Genomic DNA, 24,221 nt, shown 5'->3' on the forward strand with positions numbered 1-24,221 from the left:
AAAGACTGAAAGGATCACTTCAGCTTGCAACAGTGCAGTGTAGGAGAAACTGAGATGTTTGACACACAGACCAGAAACCCGTACATCTCTGTCCTCTGGGAAGGGCAGCTCACAAGAAATGATGATAATCTTTGGATGCACATTCACAGTGCTGTTATATACCCATAGTGTTGGGACGAGAGACAAAGAGCCGTATTTAGTAGAAAACCCTATTCCGGAGTTAAATTCAAGTTTGGTGTTCCTTTATCAAACTGCATGGAAATCCAGTGGCAGCATTATAGCATCTTCTCTGTCTTTGAGACCAAGAAAAACATAGCCTTTACTGCATATGTCTGGGAATCCCTCTGTTCAATTAGGTGTTGGCTGAGGATTTACAGGCTCAAGTCCCACTGACATTTGTTCTGGATCCAGGGTCTTTGGAAAATAAGATGGGAAAGCATCATGAGAAAGGCTAGTCTTGAGAGCATTTTGTTGGGCATTTGCTAAGAGTTAGTTTAGAGCTGATGTAGAGCTCATTAACTGTAGTATTAACATGCTTTTGGATGCTTGATTGCATGCTGAGGACATTCCCAACCTGTTGCCAGCTGGATATTTAAATGGGACAATGCACATTAAACGTACCTGTTTCTGTAATGAAGAACGGATTTCCATAACTGAGCTAGCCCAGCTTAGTGAGTCCCTCCGTGGATGATGAACATGAGCCTAGAGCAGGTGGTACCCCGAGGCAGGGGCACTGGCCCTGCCCCGGCAGAAGTATTCCCATCTCAGGCCAGTTGTTACCTATTGACAGAGCTTTCCCAGGGTGATGGGATCTCTGCTGCCTTCTCAGAGCCAGAAGGGGGCCATATTGCCAACAGGCAGTAGCAAAGGATTTTATTAGTCAATAGAGACCACAAGAGGGAGCTGAGAATATGATCTGCAGGTGTTAGCCTCCTGGAGCAGCTTGGCTCCAGCTCGGTCCTTCTCTCTATTTATGGCTCTGTCCTTCCACAGACCCAGTGGCTGCTGCATCCCATGGAGATGATGCTGAGTTTGTCCCTGGTTCTGCTGGTAATGTGGACCTTGGGGGGTAAGTAGTTTCTGGGAAGGGCATCCAAAATGGGCCATCCTGGATAGTTTCTGCCCTCGAGGAACTTCCTCTAACTTATGGGGCATTGTATCAGGGTGGGGCATAATTCACTTTGTGAGGAGATGATAAGGAAGAAATGGAGCAAAATGCTGAGCTTCTGGGGCCTGCAAGTTGGGAGACTTTACTACTACTGTGTATGTGTACATACAGCTTGTAACCAGGAACTAGGGTTTCTTGCCGTTATTATAATAAAAGCAATAAAAACTAACGTGCAGGAAATAGGGCATATACTTATTGGTGAAGGCTCTTTTCTGCTGATGCGTAGTGGAACAGAGGAGAGTATCACCCCAGTGCCAAGGCTTTTGTTTGACTCATCTGGATAATGTAGGGATCAGAAGCAAGGGGAAAACCTGCTCTGACACAGTGAGAGAACAGGAGAAAATTAAGATCCTTTGGGAGCAGACTGATGGTAGCCAGATATCAGATATCATATTGATTTGGGGACTTCAGGAACACAAGTCTGAATTTATTATCTTATACATTGTTTTTCCTTCAAAAAGAGGACAGAACTTCTCAAAATATCTGTTTATAAGGAAGGATTCAGAAAAAATGGGGGAAAATATGACAATATAATACAATTCTGTAAGGGAGATGCTGAGATGCTTCGTGCTTTTTTTTTTTTTTTTTTTTTTGCTGCTCAGCAAGTGGCCCTGGGTGAGCCATGTGGCCATGGCTGCCCCCAGCCCATCACCTGTAGCAAATGCCATGGGATCACTGCAGCGCTGGCTGGCAGAGACCCCGGGGAGCTCTAGTCCAAGCTCATGCTTGGAGTGGGACTGCTGCCAGCACTGCATCAGGTCACCTCTGCACCGGTACCAGTCTCACTCTGATTGTCCCAACTGAGTCAGGGCCTGATCTCTTCCAGGGGCCCAGGAGAACATCTTCTGGGAGGTCCAGCGCTATGATGGCTGGTACAACAACCTGCTGCACCACAGCCATGGCTCAGTGGGTAAGTGCCACCGGGCCTGGGGGCGGTGGGCTGGGAGCAGGCTCACACTTTCTTTGGCATCTGACCTGCCTCAGGGCTGACGGAGAAATCCTTTCTGACTTGAGCCTGAACCAGGGAGGTGGCCAGGCAATGCCAGCTCCCATAGAGGAGGTTGTTGTTGGCTCTTAAATTGTCACTCAGGGTAGATCCACAGATGCACCTGAACAGCCCCTTTGGAGCAGTCTGGAGGGGGCCAGCAGTTTAGCTTTCTCCCCCGTGCCTGATGCTCAGGCATTTTTACCGTCCCTGATGCTCAGGCAACATCTGTGGGCCAGGCTGGCATTGGGTCAGGCCCCAAAAACAGCCGTGCCTTTGGGAGCACATTCAAAATATCCAAGGAAGGGAGGACCTAGCTGTTCTCAGCAGGCATGTCAGTGGTGGTCAGGGATGCCAGAGCTTAGAAAAGGTATCCTTGGCCAAAATCAGCATGCAGTTTAGGCAGCACTCAATGCAAGGTCAGAGACAGAAGGGTTTGTGGCCCAGGTATTGCTGCCCCACTCCATCTCCACTCTGCACAGGGCAGATACTGTACATGTGGTGGAGGCTGAGGGGCTGTCATGCAATGTGCGCTGGCCTGTGCTGGAACAGGCGTGCGGAATTCCTGTGTGCCAGATAAGGGACTGGAGCTGCTTTTTCACATCCTGCAATCAGCCCATGGAGCCCACCTCCAGGAGACATCACTGAGCTGGGGACCAGGGCAGATCAGGCAGGATCCCATCTGAAATATTAAAGATTATGAATGCTTCTGTATCCTGCAGCCTAGATCTGTCACCTACATGGTGACACAAATTACAGTGGCAATTGTACAGCTTCCTTTGAGACTGAATAGCTCTTCAACATGACTTGTCTGTCACCAGCCCATCACGTCAAAGCTTGTTGGAGAGAGGCCAGCAGGCCCACAATGGACAAGATCTCTCTCTATCCAAGCAGAGACACCAGCCCTTAACCTATGGAAATAAACCTATAAAAAATAAGCCCACTACCCCTCTGTGGTCAGCCAGTATTTCAGGATTTCCCCCATCTCTAGGGAACTCCAGCAAGCAATGCCCACCATACGCTGGTGAACAGCCTTTCAAAATGCATTTGCTCATCAGTGAGAAATGACCTCCTGCCTCCCAGCTTTTCAACTATGGGATGGGCAGTGGATATGAAGTTCAGGGTGTTTCATCTTTTACTTTGTGTCTCTCCTGCTGTTCCCTCTCCTGTTTCCTGTGGTGTTGGCAAAAGGCTGATCCCCATGTTTGCACAGAATTGCATAGTCTACACAGGCAGCGCAGTTACCAAGTGAGCTCCTCAGACCCTCCTGGAGGCAAAGGGGATGCACAGGGGCAAGAGGAGGACAGCTGGGAGGGAATGTGCCTTTACAGGATCCTTCGTAATTTTAAGAGGACTGATCCCAGTGTGATGGGAGTTGCTGTAAGTGCCAAAACCTGTATGTTCTCAGCCCCTATAAATGTCTACATCATTCTACCACACTCTTCTGGGACCCTCCCACATGCTGTTGTACCTTGCTATTACCCTGGCTGCCATTTGTCCGGTGCCACTGGACCCACACCCTGTTGCTCTGGTGCCCCAGGTGCCAGCCTGCTGCGTCTCCTGCCAGCAAACTACGCTGACGGCGTGTACCAGGCACTGCAGGAGCCCCGTGTGCCCAACGCTCGCCAGCTCAGCGTTGCAGTGGCCCAGGGCCCCTCCGGGCTGCCCTCCCACAGGAACACAACAGTCCTTGGAGTCTTTTTCGGTAAGAGCAAGGATTAGGCATGCACCAGGCACAGATTGGAGACTGCTTTTCACACTTGGAATGACTCCTGTCACTCCTAATATGCTAATTTCAGAGCAGATCCACACCTGAAAGATAAAGCCTTGACTATTGCCATCCCAAAGTACTGCCTAAGTAAGGGAATTTGCATGAATTTTCAGTGACCTTTGCTTGCTCCAAACACTGATATTGATTGTTTGGAAACTTCCTTGTTTGTTTTAACAGTAGAGTTATCTTATTGCAAAACATTTGACAGATTTTATAATGGCTGTATAGCGAGTGATTGCTGGGCAGCATTGCTACAAGTCAGAGCAGTTTCTGCTCTCTCTCAGGAGCTCAGCCAGGCCTTGGGTCTCTGAGCCTGGGGATCTCATGTCTCAGCTCTTTGAGGAAACAGGCTGAACTTGTCAAAGAAGTGGAGACTAATTAGCTCCAAGTATAGCCTAAAGTTCACACATGGCTCCCAACACCCAGCTCTGGGCACTGGGCTCTAAGTAAGATGAGTCGCTGGACTCTTCAAGCCCACAGCTGCTGGAGGAGCAGACACTAGTGTGGTACCACTCAGCTTCTGCCTGGAGACAGTTTTTCCCATCACACCAGAGCTCTGATTGGCCAACAGCAACGGCTGCTGCAGGGCTCAGCACCAGCAGCAGCCCTGGGCCCTGAAGGCCACCAGTGAGCAGGAGCTCAGGAAAACGATGGCTGGATGAAGAGCCTTGTTCCCGGTGAAGCAGTGTCTAGCAGATGCCAGGGGTCTCTGGACCGCCACTGGCTGAGTTTGTCTGATTTTCCACCCTGGTCCCTCAATGACACTGCCCTACTTGTGAGCTTTGGCCAGGGGCACATGGAGCCCCAGCTCAGATGGGATGGAGCCAGGCACATTGGTCCCTCTAGCATTCATTTTCATTGAGGGCCTCAGGGCACCACAGCAGGTGTTGACAGCCCTGCTTTACAGACAGGAAAGTAAGGCCTGGAGTGAATTGTTCAAGGTCACAGAGCAAACCATCAGTGAAGGCAGGAAGAAAACCTGCTTGGCTGCCTACCAGCATGTCCCCCTCCATGTGGTGGTGGCAGCCCCTTCAGCTGCCGCTTCTGCTCGGCTCTCTGGCAGGTTTCCACGTGCTCTCCGAGATCCTGGAAGCAGAGAAACCCGGCTGCCCCGCTGAATTCCTGAATATCCGCATCCCCACCGGAGACCCTGTGTTTGACCCTGAGAGCACTGGAGACGTGATCCTACCCTTCCAGCGCATCCAGTGGGCACTGGAGACAGGGCAGAGCCCCAACAAACCCCGGGAGCAGGTAAGGACATTGCTCTTCTTTTGCTCTTCCCCTTCTGGCTAACTTCCTCTGCACCTGACAGTTGGGTCTGTAGGAGCACTTTTTGGCTTTTGTGAAAACTGGAGAGCGCTGCTGTCTTAAAAATATACCACTCTTGAGAGTATGAACCCAGTGCAAATAACCCAAAGCACAGACCCAAGGTACTAATTTACATAGAGCAACATTTGTGGTTGCTGAAGATCAGTGCTTTGCTTTTTTTTTTTTTTTTTTTTTTTTTGCTTTTTTTTTCCCCTCTCTCTCTCCAAAAGAAAACCTGATGGTTACTCCAGACCTGCCTGTGCCACCTATTTTAATGCAAATCTGAGTATCTTGCAAGGTTTAGGAAGAAACGTGTAAAGCAGGAACCATTCACAATCTTCCTTGGCTGCCAAACTTTTTATGATGTCAATCAAAATGAGAAAGACAGGGCTGTTAGCACCAGATGAGAACAGCCTCTGGCTGTTAAAACAAGTGATAACCAGGGCCATTTTAGGGTAAGTGTGAAGAACTTAAATAAGAGATCTTTTTATACTCATGCCACTCTGGAAGATTAGCAATTAAGACAGATATTTTAGGCAATAATTCATCTTTCAAAATGTTTCATGAAAGTGAGCTGATACTGTCGCCCTGTCTGAAGTGCTCCTGAGGGGTTGGGGTGACACCGTGTCACAGAGCATGCAGTATGTGGAATCAGCTCATATGGCTTGCTATCTGGCTCCTAGCAATGCAACTGTCACTAATAAACACCAGGCAAAAAATCCATATGGATTTCACACTTTTTTTCCCCCCTCCGACAATTTTCAAAGTGGTATTTGTTGTAAAACTTCTCTGGATTTCAGGCATTCTTGAAAATCCAGATTTCCCCATCTCTCTCTATTTTGCTATGTTGAGGCTGGATGAGTTTCAAAATTGATGTGTTTTTTTTTTTCTTTAGTTCTGGAAAGTTTCCCAATCAAAATAGCCAAAGCAATAAACCTCAATGCTGCTCATGTGACAAAACCTCAGTGAGATCAGATTAGCAGGTTACATTTTTTAGCAGTATTTCAAACCTTAGAAAAACAAACTCCAGCACATTTTCAAATGAAAAGGATGATTTCCTGAAAATATTGGCAGAGGAGATGTTTCAGCATGTTGTTAGGACAGCAGGATGCCCTGCTGTGAGGAGAAGGCCCTCCAGGGAGGATCTCATGGTGGGACAGCCCCCGGAAAAAGAAAACTCCAGCGTTTCCTACACTCACCCCCACATACAGTTTCCCCAGGGATGGGGTTTGCCCCCTTCCAGTGCGGCCTTGCCCACATAAGGATTCAGGGCTGTCTGCTTGTGGGCACAGCTGAAAATAATAATTAAAAAAAGAAAAAGAAAAAACCCCATACTTTGGAAAAATCTGCACCTGTTTTTTTCCAAACCAGACAAGGAGCCTGTGGGAATTAGTCCAGTAGCTTCCACAGCGACTGGCCATCGTAAGATATGTATCTTGGCAGTTCTCGTTAAAATAGGGGCTGGGGTGGCTGCCTTACGACAAGACACCAAACAAGCTGCTTGGGACTCTTCAGCGTGCATGATGTTTTATACCCTTCTGCTGAGCCCTTGGAGGCCGCCCCCTGTTAACGCCTGTTCTCCACATCTCCCCTCAGACCAACGAAGTGACGAGCTGGCTCGACGGGAGCTCCATCTACGGCCCGTCACACTCCTGGAGCGATGCCCTGAGGAGCTTCTCAGGGGGGAAGCTGGCTTCTGGGCCCGACAAGCGCTTCCCGAGGGAGACAAATGGGAGGGTCCCCATGTGGAAGGCTCTGGATCCATCCACAGGGAAAGGTGGTCCCCAGGGGATCTATGGTAAGGAAGAACCTGGGGTTTCCTTTCCCTGTGGGCCAGTTTTCCTTGGCAATTTTCCCTATTCTGCTCCATCTCTGACCCGGCGAGCCTCCAAGCTGAGCTCAGGGCTCCCCAGTGATTAACGGCACAGGGCAACTGCAGGAGGCTTTGCTCATCCATCCCCGTGATGAGAAAAGGTGGCTGACAAACACTGGTCCTGGCTTGCGTCCTCCCTTTCCCTCCCTGTTCCCTGAGCAAACTCCATCGCAAAGGAGAGACGGTTACTTCTGAGTGGAGCATGGCCAGGACAAGGGATGCCGTGCAGCACCCCAGGCTCAGGGCAGCTGGTGTGCTAAGCCTAAAGGGCAGAGAGGGACCCCAGGACAGGGCAAGGGGATCATGGAGGGGGCTTGGGGCAGCTAAGCCCCTTCCTGAGTGGCTGTGGAAGTGTGGTGAGCAGGACTACATGGCGCAGAGATACCAGACGTCTTGCAGGAGAGAAGGCAGTTTCCCAGCCTGAGGAGGAGGAAGATGCATGTCCTGGAGGAGGCAGGGCCGCACAGCAAAGATGTGCCGTGAACTTAAGTCACCACATCCCCGGAAGGCAGTGGGTCAGCTCCCGGCCAATGCGTAGATGCCGACAGGCGCTCGTCCCTCTAATCCAAGGAGATCTCCTCTTGGGAAAGGGGCTGCTGATAAAACCTGCTCAGCTTGCTTTGAATTCCTTACCTGCCCGACCTTTGCTCTGTGCTTGGGGCCTGGAGTTGCTCCCCCTCCACATGCTTCTGCCCCGTGCTGCTTCTCGCTCAGGCTGCTCCTCTCCATGGGAGGAGGTGGGGAAAGAGGGACGAGGAGAGAAGGGCAGGGGACGAGGGGAGGTTGTGTGGTGCCAGAGCCATCGGGGCAAGAGGCACCATCCCCTTAGCCACAGCACTGGGGTGCTTCTCTGTCTGTCGCTACGGCTACCCCCATGTCCTGGATGGGGAGCTGGGGGTACAGGCGGGGGCACCCCAGCTTCCTCACGCACCCTGTGGCTGGATCCACTTCTCACGGCCCCGGCGGCTCTTGCAGACCTGGGGAGCGCCTGGGGGAACGAGAACCCTTTCCTGCAGGCCGAGAACATCGTCTGGTTTCGCTATCACAACCACTGGGCCACGGCGCTGGCCCAGGCACATCCCACCTGGACTGACGAGGACCTCTTCCAACATGCTCGCAAGCGGGTCATTGCCACCTTCCAGGTGAGGGTCAGGCTCCCCAGCCGGAGCAGCCCGGCTCTGCCGGGGCCCTGACGTCCTCCCTGGCACTAGCCCTGACCCACTCCTCCTTGCCCTAGAGCATCGTGCTGTACGAGTGGCTGCCAGCCCTGCTGGAGATAGCCGTCCCGGAGTACAAAGGTGAGGGGTGACGCAGGAGGGGGTTGCCCACAGAAGAAGGAGCCATGGGGTGTGCAGGGGCCCTGGGTCGGGGAGAAGAGATGGGTTGGGCAGGCCGAGGGAGCCAGGGAGGCAGAGGGGCCTGGCGCCTTGGTCCCTCCACTCCCGGGTGCCGGATCCGGCCGTGGCTGTTGCCCCTACAGGTTACCAGCAGCACTTGGACCCCAGCCTCTCGCCGGAGTTCATGGCAGCTGCATCGCTTTTCCTTGCCACCATGGTGCCGCCGGGCATCTACAGGAGGTAGGAGCAGCCAGGCCGGGTTGTGGGAGAGCCGTGCCTGCCCTGGGGAAGGTGGGGCCGGTCCCTGTTCCTTCCCTGTCATCCTGCCGTCACCTGGGGAGTGCGGGGCCTGCCAGGCCCCGTCTCGGGGGCAGCCAGCTGCAGGTCCAGCCCTTCTCTCCTGTTTCAGAAACCCCACCTGCCAGTTCCGGGCCGACCCGTACCCAGCACTGCGGCTCTGCAACAGCTACTGGAGCAGAGAGGTACGGGGAGGGAGCTTGGCAGGGTCCAGAGCATGTGGTTAAAGCTCTGTTTCTCCCCAAATTGCTTCTCCCTTTGGAAGATCCCTCTGAGGAATGAGATGCTTCCTGCAGAGCTGCCTGTCATGCCCTCAGTTGGCACGGCTGGGGATGTGGGAATGAAATCTCTCTGCTGGATACAAAAACAAGCACACCACAAAGCAGTTAGTGCTGCTGGGAAGAGCTGGACTGGGGAGAAGCTCTGCCACATATCCTCCTCCTTAGGGTTATTTTCCAGCTTGGTCCGAGTCAAACCCCACTTGACTCCTTTGTCAGCTACAGCAGCACTGCTCTTCTGTGCCGTCAGGCCCACGTAGAGTGGCTCACGCTTGCTGTCCACATGGCCCAATCCAGTCATGTCCCCAGGCTCGGGGGGGAGAGGGGGGTGTTTGTGTGCCGTGGCCAGGAGAGTCCAATGGCCACTGCAGACTGGCTTTGGGTACCAGTTCAGGCGGGGGGGAGGGGGAGTGCTTCCCCATGTCCTTAGTCCTGTGAGGATTCACCTGCTCTCTCCATCTCCCTTCAGAGCACCAGGCTGCAGCATGCAGAGGACATGGATGACCTCCTATTGGGGATGAGTTCACAGATCGCGGAGCAGGAAGACAACATTGTGGTGGAAGATCTCCAAGGTTTGCACTAACCTGCAGTGCAGCTGGTGTGTTGTTAGGGGGGGACCCTCTCTCCTGGGGCTCTGTGGGGGCTGAGGTAGGGAGGCAGGTCCCATCACTGCCACTGTCAGCACCTGAGTGCATGCTCTGACCAGCTTCAACCTAGTTAAGGGAGGTGCAGAGAAGCTGCAGGACGTTAAGCATGTTGGACTTTGTCGGCGGGGATATGGAGGTGATCTACATGTTCAGCATAGTCTATGGGGGACATAGCTGACAGACAGACAAGGCAGCCCAGTATCCGGGGCAGGTGGGGTTGCTCCTCAGGGTATGTTTTACTATCACCATGGCTTTGATTCCACCCACAGATTACTGGTATGGACCTCTGAAGTACACCCGCACTGACTATGTGGCTAGTTGGCTACAGCGTGGACGAGACATTGGCCTACCCACCTATAACCAGGCCCGGGAGCAATTTGGTTTGAAGCCTCTCCAGACTTGGACAGACCTTGCCCCGCACCTGGGAGAACAGGTAACAGGGGACTGGTCTGGGATGAGAAAGCATAAGGGTCAAAGGATCTCGAGACAGTCAAAGCAGTGTCTGTTTTCTCCAAGAAGATAGGAAGAGGTACATCAGTGCACACCCTGGTCTAGCTCATTTTCATGTGTGTGGCTGTTGTATTGGAGTAACTGTGTAAATACATGATGTGAATAAGTGTATCCTGCCCCTGTGCAGAGCTCCCATGCTGCTGCGTGCTCTACTCCTGGAGCTGAGTTGCTCTGGGAGCAATGTTTGGTTGCTCAAGCACAAGCACAAGCTCAAGGCTATGTGGGTCTGATCATCTGCCCGGTCAACGGACATGGGATGCCTGGGAAATGCATTTTCCCCGCTCCTCTTGAGGCTTCCCAAAACTTTTCAATGCCCTGGCAAAATTCCCTCTGCTCATGCTGTGTTTGCGTGTGTGGTGGGGGTTTCTGTCCAGGTCCTGGAGCGGGTTGCTGCCCTGTACGCCAACAACACTGCCAGGCTGGAGCTGCTCCCTGGAGGCATGCTGGAGGCTAACGGCTCCCTCTTCAGTGCCATCATCCTGGACCAGTTTGTGCGCCTGCGTGATGGCGACAGGTTTTGGTTTGAAAACACCAAGAATGGGTAAATGCCTCTCCCCATCTGGCACGCAGAGCAGGTTGCCCACTGCTCTGTCAGCCATGCATAGAGAGCCGTGGACACCTCATCCCTATAGCCACAGCAACTGGGGCTGGAGGAAAAAGCCACCCTTCAGCTTCCTCAGTTACTAAAATGGTGCAGGGAGTGAATCCCTCCTGCCATCAGTTGGCTTTCTGGGCCAAGCTGTGTCATCCCGGCCACCACTTGGCTCCATGTCTTTTTTCTTAGTTTATTCACAGAGGGAGAAACCAGGGAGATTCGCAACACCACATTCCATGATGTCCTCGTTGCAGTCACCTACGCAAACTCAGCAGAAATTCAGCGCGAGGTGTTTGTCTGGCATGAGGGTGAGCTCTCTGTGCAGTGCCAGGATGTAGGGAGCAAACAGCACAAGTGAGGAAACGGCTCCACTGGGCTTGGACACAGGCCAGTCTCGATGACACAGCCAGTGGTTCAGTGACACAGGGAAAGCAACCAGCTGGCAAACTGGCTTGCTATGCTCATAAGCAAGCAAAATGTACACAAAATTCAAGGATCACCTGTAAGCAAAGCAGGCAGAGCTGACGTTGAAAGTTAGATAAAGGCTAGGCATGTGCATTGCATGAGTCCTGGTAGGATCCCTGGGTACAAAAATGCCACTGGCAAATGATGCCCTGGAAAGTCCTGCACAGGCTGACTTGGCCTCTGCCTGCCCCAAGCTGTGTCATGCTCATCAATGACATGTTCTCTAGCTGCTTTTATATATGTATACACACAGGTCTGCAGGTTAAACTGGTGAGTGACCTGAAACTCTGTGAAGTTTGCAGATGAATTAAGCTTTGTGTACTGTATTTGTGCTTAACTGCATCAACCTCTGGATATTCCCTGGGTGCTGCTCTGTAACACCTGCTCCTGCCCAGCTGCTCTGCTGGTGGGACTGTTGGTTAACCGGGCTGCTCAAAAAGTTGACCAGGCTTTTCTGAGGTTGTGGTGCAACTGCCACGGAGATCAAGAGAGGAGCTGTGTGTGATGAACTGTGCCAGCCAGATTTCAGCCCAGGGAGGGCTCAGGGCTTGTGTGCCAGAGCATTTTTGGTTCCCAGCAGGCTAGAAGCAGCATTAAAGACCCAAGTCCCACACTGAAGGCTGACGTGTGCCATCCTTGAAATGAGTTTTCCTGTCCTTGCTGCTGGGACCCAAAGGGTCTCCCAGCATTATTCTCAGGGTGAGATGTGGCCAAAAATAGCAGCATGCCTTTCCCTCTTCTGATTTTGCCACACCCTTCCTGTTAAATGAAAGCATTTTTTTGGTACATGTTCCAGCCCTTGCAATGTGTTTTGATTCCCTAGATGTACACAGCAATCAATTGTACCAGGAGAGCTGTCTGGATTTACAGCACCCACGTGACAAGCAGGGGTGCTAAGCCCTGATTTGGCATGGCCCAGAGTGCCCTCGCTCAGCCCATCCTAGTGGGAGAGATGATGGTGTTCAGCACCTCACAGCAGAGACTGCCCAGAGTACTTGGGCCCAGTTCTGTGCTTGGTTTGATGTGGCAGGCAAAGATTCAGCCTGGAAACAAAGGCTGTCCGCTAAAATCTGGAGTTTAACTTGAACATCAGGCCAGTGATGAGCATGAGACAGTTTTGCGTTGCTCCCTGGGTCACTCAGCAATGAACCCCAGCAGCATCTTAACTGTAGAGGTTTCCAAGGATGACAGCGGTGAGAGGGATAAAAGGCCCATGATGCTCACAGCCTTTCTCCCCCCATGCAGGGGACCCGTGCCCTCAGCCCCAGCAGCTGACAACTCAACACCTGGCCAACTGTACACCCATGACCGTACTGGACTACTTTGAAGGCAGTGGTGCAGGCTTTGGGATCATCATCGTTGTCCTCTGTTGTCTGCCTTTAGGTATGCCATTACTTTTTTTTTTTCTTCTCTTCCTTTACTGGAAGATGGGGATGATTGCCCAGGGTAAACATCTCCCAGCAGGAGCTGCTGAGTCTTGGCCATTCTTGAGGTCCTTGTGGTGGCAGGTCCTTCATTGCTTGGGATGGAGTAGGGCTTTCATGGACCAGTGTTGGTGCAGCCCTGGGTTAAATAAAACTGTGCAAGGTTAAATGGGGGAATGGGGAAGAAATAAACCCCTGTCTGCCCCAGTCATACAGGAGACACTGCCAAAGCAGAAAGGAACTTTGTGATGTCTCATGCCTCCTTCTCCAATGTGTCCCCAGTGACTCTGTTTGTTGCCTGGATTGTTGCTGTTTTCCGCAAGAGAGACTTCAAGAAGCTGCAGAAGAAGCGGGACCCCAGCGTGCGGAGAGAGGTGACCAGTGAGGTGGCACATGGTGAGGTGGCACTATTAATCTTGTGATGGGGGTCTGGTGATGCTGCTGAAGTCAGGGCACATACCCAGGCAAGGCTGGAAAATAGAACTTGGAGAGTTCCCATTTTATTCAAGCCTCAGGATAAAGCCTTGAGCAACCTGGCCTGGCCTTATAGCTGGCCCTGTTTTGGGCAGGAGGTTGGACTAGAGACTGCCTGAGGTCCCCTCCAACCTGAGTTACCCTATGACCCTATAATACTAATCCTCTCCAGATGACACCTTATCTGAGGGAAATAGATGCAGAGCAGTTGCACCAGTGGCTCCAGGACGGGGACTGTTTCTCCTTGCTCTGAAGGCTGGGAAAATCTTTCTATCCTGCTCCATGGTCTGCACTCCTCCCATGACTGTACACTTGAGCTCTGCTCTGTTACAGGCAGTCAGGAGAACATCATTTTTTCCCTTAAGATGTATATGGTCTCCTGGCAGACATGTGACCAGTGGTTAGTGAACAGCATTGAGCCCACATAAAACTGCAAGTCTAAAATTTTAGAAATGAGGTGGGAAGGTTTAACTCTGACAAAACTAAGACCCAGGCACAACTGTAGAGTTGTACCAAAGATGGCACAGTTATTGCAGCAAAGTCAGACTATGTGACAGCAAAGTCCAGCTCCCCCTCCCCAGCACCCCACATGACCTGCCAGGTATTTTGTGTACAATCTCTGTACTGTGCGGCTTTAGCAGGGAAGGAACAATGGACTACCATCCCTTAGAACAAGCCCCATGAAGTTACTCCCAAGCTGCATCTCAGTGAGGGAAGGTTCTGGGATGAATGGGAGCTCAGGTGTGCCTTTCCAGCTGAGTCCTGTTCTCTCTCCCATCAGCCATGGAGTGGCACGGTCCCAAGATAGACAGCTCTCCTGTCTGCATTCAGCTCCAACCTGACAAAGTGCTCAAAGTGCTGGATAGTAGATGGTCTGTGCTCCGGAGCATTAGTCTGAAAACCCAACAAAGGGTGGAGATGATTCTCTCCAACAACAAAGGCAACAGAGCTCTGCTCCTGAAGAGTCCCAAGGAGTACGACCTAGTGAGTACCATGATGCCCGGGGAATGTCCCCTGGGCCTCCAGCATCCTCTGCCACTGGTCACATATGCTGCATCACTCAGTCCTGGGCACTGGGCTCTTGGGGAAACATGGGCCCCTGAAGGGTAGCCACGGCCTCCTGAGAACCACCAGGTTCACTTCATACCATGAAGTGGTGAACAGCAGCAGTGCTTCGTACTGAGCTGCAGACCTCCAGACCAGTGGGCTTTAGCAAATCAGGTCTCAGTACCCATGGACACAGAAATGGCATGTGTGGGGTGATTCTGACAGGGGAGGTCAGGCCAGCTTGAAAAGAACAGCCAAGAACTGCTGAGGAAAGCTTGGACTTTTAGCTTGCTGAGTGTGATGTCCCACCTCAACCTGGCTGAGAGCCTCTGCCACTGACAGCCATTTGGTGCCTTTCACAGGTGCTGCTTTTCAGCGAAGAGGCAGAGAGGAGCAACTTCATTGGGAAGCTACGAGACTACTTGAAAAAGAGCTGTCTTGATCTGCATGTGTCTGAGATGAAGGAACAGAGTCTGCTGAAACAGGCAGTCACCCAGGAGCAGAGGAAAAAGATTCTGGAGACTTTCTTTAGGCATCTATTTGCTCAGGTATGTACAGGTGTGGCGGGCTCTGATGAATGGAGGAAGGTATTTCTGTATTGACTAAACAATGAATATTGCTGCTGTTGCTCTCCCTAAGAGTTGGTTAGCCACACAAAAGGAAGAAGCTGCTGATACTTTTAGAATTACGGAAAATTTTCCGTTGCAGAAGACAAAGGCAGCTCTGCTGTTGTGATACAAGTGTTTAATGTTAGAAAGAGACTGGCATAAAGTGACTGAGGTATCCATAATGGTCAGTGGTGTTTACTGTAAAAGGTGTATTGTGCAGGAGAAATACAGGACGTTCCTACGGTATCTGTCATGAACTCTGTGCCGGGAGAGCTACCAGTCTTTGTGCAATAGGCTGGACAAGCGAGCAATAGCCTTCTGCTCTGCCAGCACTCAGAGGATTTCTTTTGTGGGACACAACCTACAGGTGCTGGACATTGACCAGTCTGATGCTGGAGAGCTCAGCTTTGAATCTTCACAGAAGGCAAAGGAGTCTCTGACATGTGAGCTGAGCAGGGCTGAGTTTGCAGAGTCCTTAGGGCTCAAAGCCCACTCTATGTTTGTGGAGTCCATGTTCTCGTTGGCAGACAAAGACGGCAATGGGTACATCTCCTTCCGGGAGTTTCTGGACATCCTGGTGATCTTCATGAAAGGTGGGACCTGGTGTTGGTTAGTGTCTTCATCTGTTGCTTTAAGTCCTGTTTCTAGGCTCTGTCAATGATGTCACCAGCAGAGTAAGGGACAAGATCCATCCAGCAGGTCAATCTGCAGACAGTTCTACAGATTAAAGTTCACTTCACTTAGGACAGCTTGAATTTGAGTTACAAGGCAGTAACAATGTAATTATGCCGACTGTACATGAGGACAGCTATCTCAGAACAGTGATTTGTTGGTCTGTCTCCTCTCACACACAAGTCCACTCTGTCTCCTGAATGGACCATACATCCTGTCCTTGATAGATATCAACCATATCTGATATCATGCTTGATCCTCCCTAACTGACCACTGGAAAGGGAAATTAGGAGGTGGAGGTGATGAATAACAGATTTAATCAAATTAGCTCCCAGAAAATCATTGCTGTGAAAAAGCTTTCACATATTGAGCTTGTAAAATAATGCACAACAGTGTCTTTACCCATTTTTTCACCTTTCACTTGAGAAAGTCAAGCAGAAGTGAGCCATGAGAGTGAAGGAAAACTCTGTTGCTATTCAAACTGCCATCAGCAGTTTGTCCTCACAGTCTTTTCAGAGATGGGCGAGACTGTTGCCACAGGTCCAGGCTTTCAAAGGCAATGTTTGAAAGCACCTTTGCTGGTGAAAATCTTGTTCTTACTCCACCTCTCTCCCTTCCCACCAGGGTCCCCAGAAGAGAAGTCCAAGGTGATGTTCAGGATGTATGACATTGATGAGAATGGGTTTCTCTCCAAGGAGGAGTTTCTGAGGATGCTCAGGTATCTTTCGTCTCTCTAGACAGAACCAGGAATCTTTGTAGATATCTTGGCAATGTCTGCAAATGTAGGTGTCTTCACAAGCAATTCCCAATCTCTGTGCTTCAGTCCCCAAGAGGACTACGTGAGACCTAATGAAACCAGTCTGGGGCTCTGCCCTGTGTTATTTCAAGGACTCAAGCTGTAGTACTCTAATATTCCCATCTCCCCTCCTTGCTCCAGGTCCTTTATTGAAATCTCCAACAACTGCCTGTCGAGAGATCAGGCGGAGCAGGTGACTGAGTCCATGTTTCAGGCCTCAGGGTTTCAGGACAGGGATGAACTGACATGGGAGGATTTCCACTACATGCTGCGGGACCATGACAGCGAGCTCCGTCTCACCCACCTCTGCATCAAAGGTCAGTGGGAGCATGTGCAGGAGTGCTGGGTCACACCTGGGCCCAAAGGTCTGGATGAGCTGGACAGCAGCTAGTATGTAGCTTCCAAATCATGTCCCATCTGTCTCTCCAACCCCTAGTTGCCCCATTCTCCATGGGCAGTAATCTGGCATTGGCTGTTGCTCCATGTACAACACAGGGAAGCAGTTTTGTTCAGCACAAAGACTCTCCCCACTGCACCACCCCTGCCCAGGAAAGATGTCTAAACCTTGTCCATTGAATCTTACACAATGTAAATGGCTGTCTGTCCTTTTGAATCCTGAAAGGTGTCCCCGACGTATTCAAGAAAAACATACAGAACCGTGTCTCCTTCATAAAAAAGGATGAGCCCAAAGGGTAAGCTCTCTTCTCAATCCTGTTGCTGCTGTTTCTTTCTCTATTTCTGCCCTTATGCATACCTATCCTTCACCTCAGCCTCTCCAATAAATTCTCCCACTGGGCCTTCCCACCCTCAGAGCTGGAGAAGGGTCATGCCCACACTGGGACATGTCCATGAGCAGGCAGCATACTGTGGTTTGGATGCTGCCCTCTCTTCGCTCCCCTAGTACTGCAGATGGGCATGAGGAGGAACTGCCTCCTGGAGAGCCTACACTGCACGTGTTACGTGACTGAGATGCCTTACCACAGGGAGGGGAGCCCACATTGCTTTTCAGGGTGATGGGTTATCTTGGAGTGAATTCAACCCATGTACCCTGCAGTTAAAGAATGCAGCAGGCTGGCAAGAAAAATCAAGGCCCCTTTTAGGCTGAGCCTGAGATGGAAAGCATCTGTGGGGCAGCAATGGAGAAGACCCATTTCTGACTGACCCACAGCCCTTCCTGCAAATGCAGCTTTCAACTACACAAGCTCTCTTTTTGGCAGAACCATCTCAGACAGGGAGGAAAGCCCAAATGTGGAAACTGTGGCCCAGTATATGGAGCAAGAAGGGCAAGAACTGAGGAAGAGACTGGGCAGAAAGTGAGTATGCACTCTCCTTGCCTTCTGCACTTGGGCTCTTGTTCAGTCAGGCTGCTGTTTCCAATTTCTTATGTCTCTGTGTCCTGGTAGGACTTAAGTCAAATAACTGATATGAAGAACCCAGCATGAAGGTGGCAGGATGGAGGGAGGGGATGCAACACCATCTTCGCCAGGAGATACCACTGCCTGGGCAGACACATCACCCTTTCTCAGGCTGGGACATGATGTCTGCCCTGGGAATAAGCCCATTTCAGTGGGACGGCACAGGATTTGCTCCTCACCACTGTAGCTGTTTCTGGTTGACGTTTCTTTGGAAAAACATGAAGTGGCCAATTCCAGAGCCTAGGATAGTGGGTTTTAGAGCGTATGCCCTACTTGCAGAGAGGAGCACTGTATGGCAAGTCCTGCCTGCACTGCCAGCCCTCCTCTGCTCTCTGGGACTCTGCTGCTTCAGCTCTGCAATGTCTGCAACATCAACAAGAGACACTCAAGTCCTCATTGCTGTGGCAATGGCAAATGTTCTTCCAGCAAAGCAGTTAAGTTGTTATTATTCCTAGCCAGGAATAATTTATCCAACCCTGGGATCTTTCATCTCTCTGAAGGGTTCATTATTGTTATAAAAATTATCATCTTTTATGATTCTGCTTTATGGCCTATCTCATCAGGCATTAGCTGCGTGTTTGTTATCAGCTTTCATAACTGTGTGAAGTGGATCATACACTAAGACTAACCTCTGATATCATCTTGTTTAGGTCACTGCACTTGTTTGCAGAGGGTTGTTCCAGTGTGCTAGGTGCTATACAGTCCCTGAGCCATATTCAACATCAGGTAAATCTTGAATTGACACCAGTTCTACTTTTCCAGAGTGAACCGGTACCAGCTACATGTATACACTGAAGCACGAAGGAAAAAATACCAGAAGAACAAAGTTCAGCAGAAGATTCAGGAGTTCAAACGTTTCATTGAGAATTACCGGCGCCACATTGTCTGTGTGGTCCTATTCTCTGCCATCACTGCCGGCCTGTTTGTGGAGAGAGCATATTGTGAGTGTCCCTTCAGCCCTGCCACCCCAAATGCTGGGGGGTGCATAGGGTTGACTCCTGAAAACTACGCACTGCATGGGACACAAGGTGGGGAGGGGGGGAAGGTCCTGGCACAGCTTTGTCCAACAGTGTTGGTCCTCCCTTGAAATAATCAAAGAATTATTGAGGTCAGAAGGAACCTCTGGAGGTCTCCAGTCCAACTCCCTACTCAAAGAAAGGTCAATTTCAAAGCTGAATCAAGTGGCTGAAGGCCTTGTCTAGAGAAGGTTTGAAGAGCTCCAAGGATGGAGATCCAGTCTCATCACAGGACCCATCCCAGTGTTTGCCTGTCCTCCCTGTGAAGAGTTTTTATTTGCTATCTAATTCTAATTTCCCTTAGTGAAATATTTACCATTGCCTCTCATCCTGTCATTGTGCAACACTGAAAAGAATTTGGCTCCATCCTTTCTGCAACACCCATTACATGGTTGTAGACAGCAGTAAGGTCTCCCCTGAGCCTTGTCTCCTCCAGGCCAAGCAAGCCCGTTTCCCTCAGCTTTCTCATACTCAATGTGCTCCAGCTCCCACCCATCCTGATGGCCTCCACTGGACTCATTTGTTTGCTGATACCTCTCTTGTACTGGGGAGCCCAACTCTGGACGTAGTATTGAGATGCAGTTTCACAGTGCTATAAAGAGGAGACTAATCCCCTCCCCCAACTGCCAAGGAGATCCTGTCTCCCAGCAGCAGGGACCAGTGCAGATCCTGGGTCCAACATAGCATAGTGTGTCCCTGTTCCCACACAGCCCTGTCCCAGGCAGCCGCTTCTTGGCAGAGTCACTCTGGTTTCAGGAAGGAGCAGTGTGCTAGGCGTGTGATGCCCTACTCTGCTCTCTCCCCCCAGACTATGCCTTTGCATCCCCCCTCACTGGAATTGCACAGACCACCTTTGTTGGGATCATCATCTCTCGGGGGTCAGCTGCCTGCATCTCCTTCATGTACTCTTACATCCTGCTCACCATGTGCCGGAACCTCATTACCATCCTGCGGGAGACTTTCCTCAATCGCTACATCCCCTTCGACGCCGCCGTGGACTTCCACCGCTGGATTGCCATGGCAGCCCTGATTTTCTCAGGTGGGTGGTCTTCTGGGGAGGCCCAGGGGAGATGTCACCCAGGAATCACTGTAAAACCAGGAGATCACCTCTTCAGAAGGGACCAGCCCATCATGATACAGCTGGACCTGGCAGAAGCATGCTGTTGTGTAGGGAGCCTGGTGAGACTAGATGCTTTGCACCACAGAACAGGAGTAATCACCAGGCTGCTGGGCATATCAGCAGGGTCTGCCACATGTCCATCTACTGCAGTGATGATGCTTTTCTCTCCTGGTTTCTCTCTTCCACAGTGCTCCACACTGCCGGCCACGTAGTGAACGTCTACATCTTCTCAGTCATCCCTCTCAGTGTGTTGTCCTGCCTCTTCTCCAGTGTCTTTATGGATGATGGGTAGGTGCAGTTTGAAGGACAGTCCAGGCAGAACATCCTGGACGTAGATGGGAAAGAAAGTGAAAACTTTTTTCAGACAAGTGTTAGGCTTATCCCTGTTCTGGCCAGTCCATGATCCATGGTGCAATTTCTTGTCCCTCTCTAGGTCGCAGCTCCCTCAGAAGTATTACTGGTGGTTCTTCCAAACTATTCCAGGTAATACTGCCTAGTGGTCAGGCTGTGTACCTTGCACCCTATGCTTGCTTGTGTGCCAGAGACGGGCAGCCTCCGCCCAGCCCAGGTGGAGCCCCCGTGGGGCAGGCCTGATCCACCCTTGATCTCCCAACCACTTCTCTTGCAGGCATGACAGGAGTGCTGCTGCTCGTGATTCTTGCTGTGATGTATGTGTTTGCCACCCATCACTTCCGGCGCGTCAGCTTTCAGGGCTTCTGGATCACTCACCATCTCTACGTGCTGCTCTATGTCCTGGTAATGCAAGTCTCCTCCCAGCCCAGCTGTTGGGCAGGGAGGGAAGAGGTGGTGCTGATGCACTGCAAGCCCAAGGCTCAGCCCAGCCGGCAAGGAGCAGCAGGGGAAATAGCCAGGCAGATCCCACAGGGCTCAGTACTCAAAAGGACCTGGTGGCCTGGATCCTTGCTCCTTCCACCATCCTCAGACCCTCCCATCTCCCTGCTACCAATGAGCTGTCACCAGATTAACCACAGGGCAATGGTTTGCTGGGCCAAGTGCCGCACTGATGGGGGCTGTTCCCTGCTCTTCCCCAGATCATCATCCACGGCAGCTACGCTCTGATCCAGCAGCCCCGCTTCCACATCTATTTCATTATCCCAGCTCTCATCTACGGTGCAGACAAGCTGCTCAGCCTGAGCAGGAAGAAGGTGGAGATCGGTGTGGTGAAAGCTGAGCTCCTGCCATCAGGTACCACATTCACACAGACCCATGGTGCCAGGACAGGCTGTTCACAAGAGCATCAGGGGGCTGCAGAGGAAGAGGAAACCCAGCTTCTCAGGGGCTGAGTTTTCCAGTCCTGCTAGCGTTGAGGTGCGAGTGTCCCATGGCAGCAATCCCTTACACAGGTGGCACGCAGGTCATTTTCTCCCTGGAGAATGTCCTGCTGGCTGTCACATGAACTGGTGGCTCAGACTGACACCGCTTAGGGAGGCAGCCTTGTCCCATAACATATGTTTCTCAGTGCCTTCACAGCACCCATGCATGGCAAGGATCTCCTGGTGGCCCTCCACAGACAGGGAAACTGAGGCACATAGCTCAGCCAACACACTGACTTTACCTCCCTGAGTAGGGATCAGTTATTTACCTAACGAGAACCACTTGGTCTTCATGTCATGCCCTGGCACAGCCTCTCTAGGCATCCTGTGCCCAGGCCTGGTTCCACAGCTTGTCCCTAAGCCTCATCCCCCCACTGCTAGCACAGGTCAAATGCTCCATCTTTCCTTGAGGCCACTGATCTCTCCTAGCCTTTTCCCTCCACTGCTCAATGTCTCAAGCAACAACCTTAATGAGGGAGCTAGCAAAGTCCTCTGTCACCCCCTCCCCACCCCAGGTGTTACCCATCTCCAGTTCCAGCGGCCACAGGACTTTGACTACAAGTCGGGGCAGTGGGTGCGCATTGCCTGTGTGGCCCTGGGCACCACCGAGTACCACCCGTTCACCCTGACCTCGGCGCCGCATGAGGACACGCTGAGCCTGCACATCCGGGCTGTGGGACCCTGGACTACCCGCCTGCGGGAGCTCTACTCCCCGGAGAGCCTAGCTGTTATTGGCAAGCTGCCCAAGGTGAGCCCGGCACTGTGCACCACGGGCTGCTGCTCCAGAGATGGGGACCCCCTAAGGGCAGGCAGCTCTCAGGTCCAAAGCAACTTGGCACTGAGTTGTCCCCAAGCCCAAGGCACTTGTCCAGCTTTGAAGGTGGCCAAGCCCTGGGTGAGTGGAGGAGATGCTTTGCTAAGACTCAGCTCCTTTCCAGCTCTACCTGGACGGACCTTTTGGGGAGGGCCACCAGGAGTGGAACAAGTTTGAGGTATCAGTGTTGGTGGGAGGAGGCATCGGGGTGACTCCCTTCGCATCCATCCTTAAGGACCTGGTCTTCAAGTCATCCTTCAGCTCCAAGCTGCTCTGTAAAAAGGTAAGAGGAAGCAGCCAGAGAGCAAGAGCCCTCCCAAGACACTTTGTGCTGCTTCTGGTCTCTTTGGGGTGAAATTCCCCAAGATCTGGCCAAGAAAGACCCCCTTGGATGTGCACTGTGGGTTCTGGCCCCATACCAAGCCTCATCCCTGCACGCCACAGATTTATTTCATCTGGGTGACGCGCACACAGCGGCAGTTTGAGTGGCTGGCTGACATCATCCGTGAGGTGGAGGAGGCCGACCGGAACGACCTGGTCTCTGTGCACATCTACGTCACACAGCTGGCTGAGAAGTTTGACCTGCGCACCACCATGCTGGTGAGCCCCATGCCAGGGCTGCCTGCCAGGGAGGCGGCTGGCCCAGTGCTTGGGCCATGCTGGTCTGATGTGCCCTGATCTCTCTTTCAGTACATCTGTGAGCGGCACTTCCAGAAGGTGCTGAACCGGAGCCTGTTCACGGGACTGCGCTCCATCACCCATTTCGGGCGGCCCCCATTCGTGCCCTTCTTCACCTCACTGCAGGAGGTGCACCCTGAGGTCTGTGTTACCCGGTCTGGGCCTTGGGGACCTGCATGGGGGCAGGAGGGGGGCACCCCACTGGCCAGTGCAGGTAACAGTGATGTCCCTGGTCCCAGCCCATCCCCAAGGCCCTGCAGAGCTTGGTGGTGCCAGCATGAAGGGGAAGGCAGAAGGGACATAAACCCCCTCTACCCTCTGGAGACAGGATGAGCCATGGGGGTCTCATTTGCCCTGTGCCAGCCAAATACCCCCCCACCTCACCATATGATGAGACCCTGGCTGCAGCCAGTGCTTGGAGCTGGCAGAAGCCAAGAGGATCCTTCTGAAGGCCCCCATCCCTCCTCCACAGCCCCAGTGACTCCACAGGAAGTCCCTGGAAGCCTCCTCAGGCAGGGACGGCCAGCAGCTATGCCTGATGCTGCCGGAGGATGAGGTGCCCAAGGGTTGGCATGAGCAAGCCAGCAGTAGCTGGGCTGGGAGGAGAGCTCATGCCATCAGATTCAACATCCCTTTGGCCTCCCTCTTTCCCCAGGTGCAGAAGATTGGGGTGTTCAGCTGTGGCCCGCCTGGGATGACGAAGAGTGTGGAAAAGGCCTGTCAGCAAGTTAACAAGAAGGACCAGACCTACTTTGTGCATCACTATGAGAATTTCTGACCCTATCGCCTGCCCCATCCCCTGCTTGCAACAGGGAGCTGGGTTTGGGCAGCGCCTTGCCTTTGCCTGCCCTCTGGCCAGGAGCCACATGCCAGGACCCTTTAGCAGGCATGGTTCAGTCTGCAGATCATCTGCCTGTCAGAGCCAGGTATCACAGTGGGCACATCCTCTTGGGTCATCTCCCAACGTGCTCCTGCTCCAGCCTCTCAAAACAATACCAAAGCATCTTGATTGGAAATGCATATGTTCAACCCCCAGCACCCACATGGTACCACTTTGGATGGCTGCCCCAGCTGCTGTTCCTGGGAGAAAATCCCATCCGCAACCATGTGCAGCCTGGCCTGTGGGAGCTAGGGAAGGGACAGAGCTGAAAACAGGTGCTCGGTGCACTAGTACAGCATTGCCTGCACAGCTTGCATGTCCCCCTGGCCCCAGGGCACCCTGCTACCATCCACACACTGAGTTTTGTGCACTCCTGTATCTTGCACCCTGGGTTCAGGCTGACAGCTTGCATGTCCCAATCCAGAAAAACCCAGTGTTCAACTCAGGTGAGGCTCAGCCACCTTAATCCCACAAGACAGTAAAGCACATGCTCCACAGGATCACTTGGGGAATGGCTCTGAACAGCTTTTGGAAGCAGCTTCACTCCTGTGCAACCTGAATTCAGGGCACTTTGCCCTGAGACCTCAGCATGGTGTGCAGAGCCAGCGAGCTCCCCACCATCCCTCTCCAGGAAATAGGCTCAGCTTCCCTGCTGTACTCATGTGTCTCTGTTCATTAGCCCTCCGAGCGTCCCCTCAGTTTGCTCAGG

The 24,221-nt window shown here is 52.1% G+C and overlaps 1 protein-coding gene across 1 annotated transcript; it reads left to right on the top strand.

Moving 5' to 3' along the window:
• The first annotated feature begins 1,020 nt into the window (after positions 1 to 1,020).
• Positions 1,021 to 23,410, top strand: LOC112967264 (dual oxidase 2-like). The gene is made up of 33 exons (XM_026068296.1): positions 1,021 to 1,069; positions 1,995 to 2,078; positions 3,694 to 3,858; positions 4,988 to 5,175; positions 6,829 to 7,030; positions 8,081 to 8,247; positions 8,343 to 8,403; positions 8,586 to 8,682; positions 8,852 to 8,924; positions 9,487 to 9,589; positions 9,934 to 10,097; positions 10,549 to 10,715; positions 10,959 to 11,077; positions 12,480 to 12,617; positions 12,941 to 13,054; positions 13,914 to 14,116; positions 14,542 to 14,727; positions 15,155 to 15,380; positions 16,084 to 16,177; positions 16,397 to 16,572; positions 16,878 to 16,938; positions 17,473 to 17,568; positions 18,433 to 18,611; positions 19,495 to 19,725; positions 19,995 to 20,094; positions 20,240 to 20,289; positions 20,435 to 20,562; positions 20,859 to 21,012; positions 21,656 to 21,888; positions 22,079 to 22,237; positions 22,399 to 22,554; positions 22,645 to 22,773; positions 23,288 to 23,410. The coding sequence occupies exons 1-33, from the start codon at positions 1,021 to 1,023 to the stop codon at positions 23,408 to 23,410; spliced, it is 4,575 nt and encodes a 1,524-aa protein (XP_025924081.1).
• Positions 23,411 to 24,221: the final 811 nt, after the last annotated feature.

Source organism: Apteryx rowi, unplaced genomic scaffold (assembly GCF_003343035.1).
Source record: "Apteryx rowi isolate R43461 unplaced genomic scaffold, aptRow1 scaffold_27, whole genome shotgun sequence".
Classification (NCBI taxonomy): Eukaryota; Metazoa; Chordata; class Aves; order Apterygiformes; family Apterygidae; genus Apteryx; species Apteryx rowi.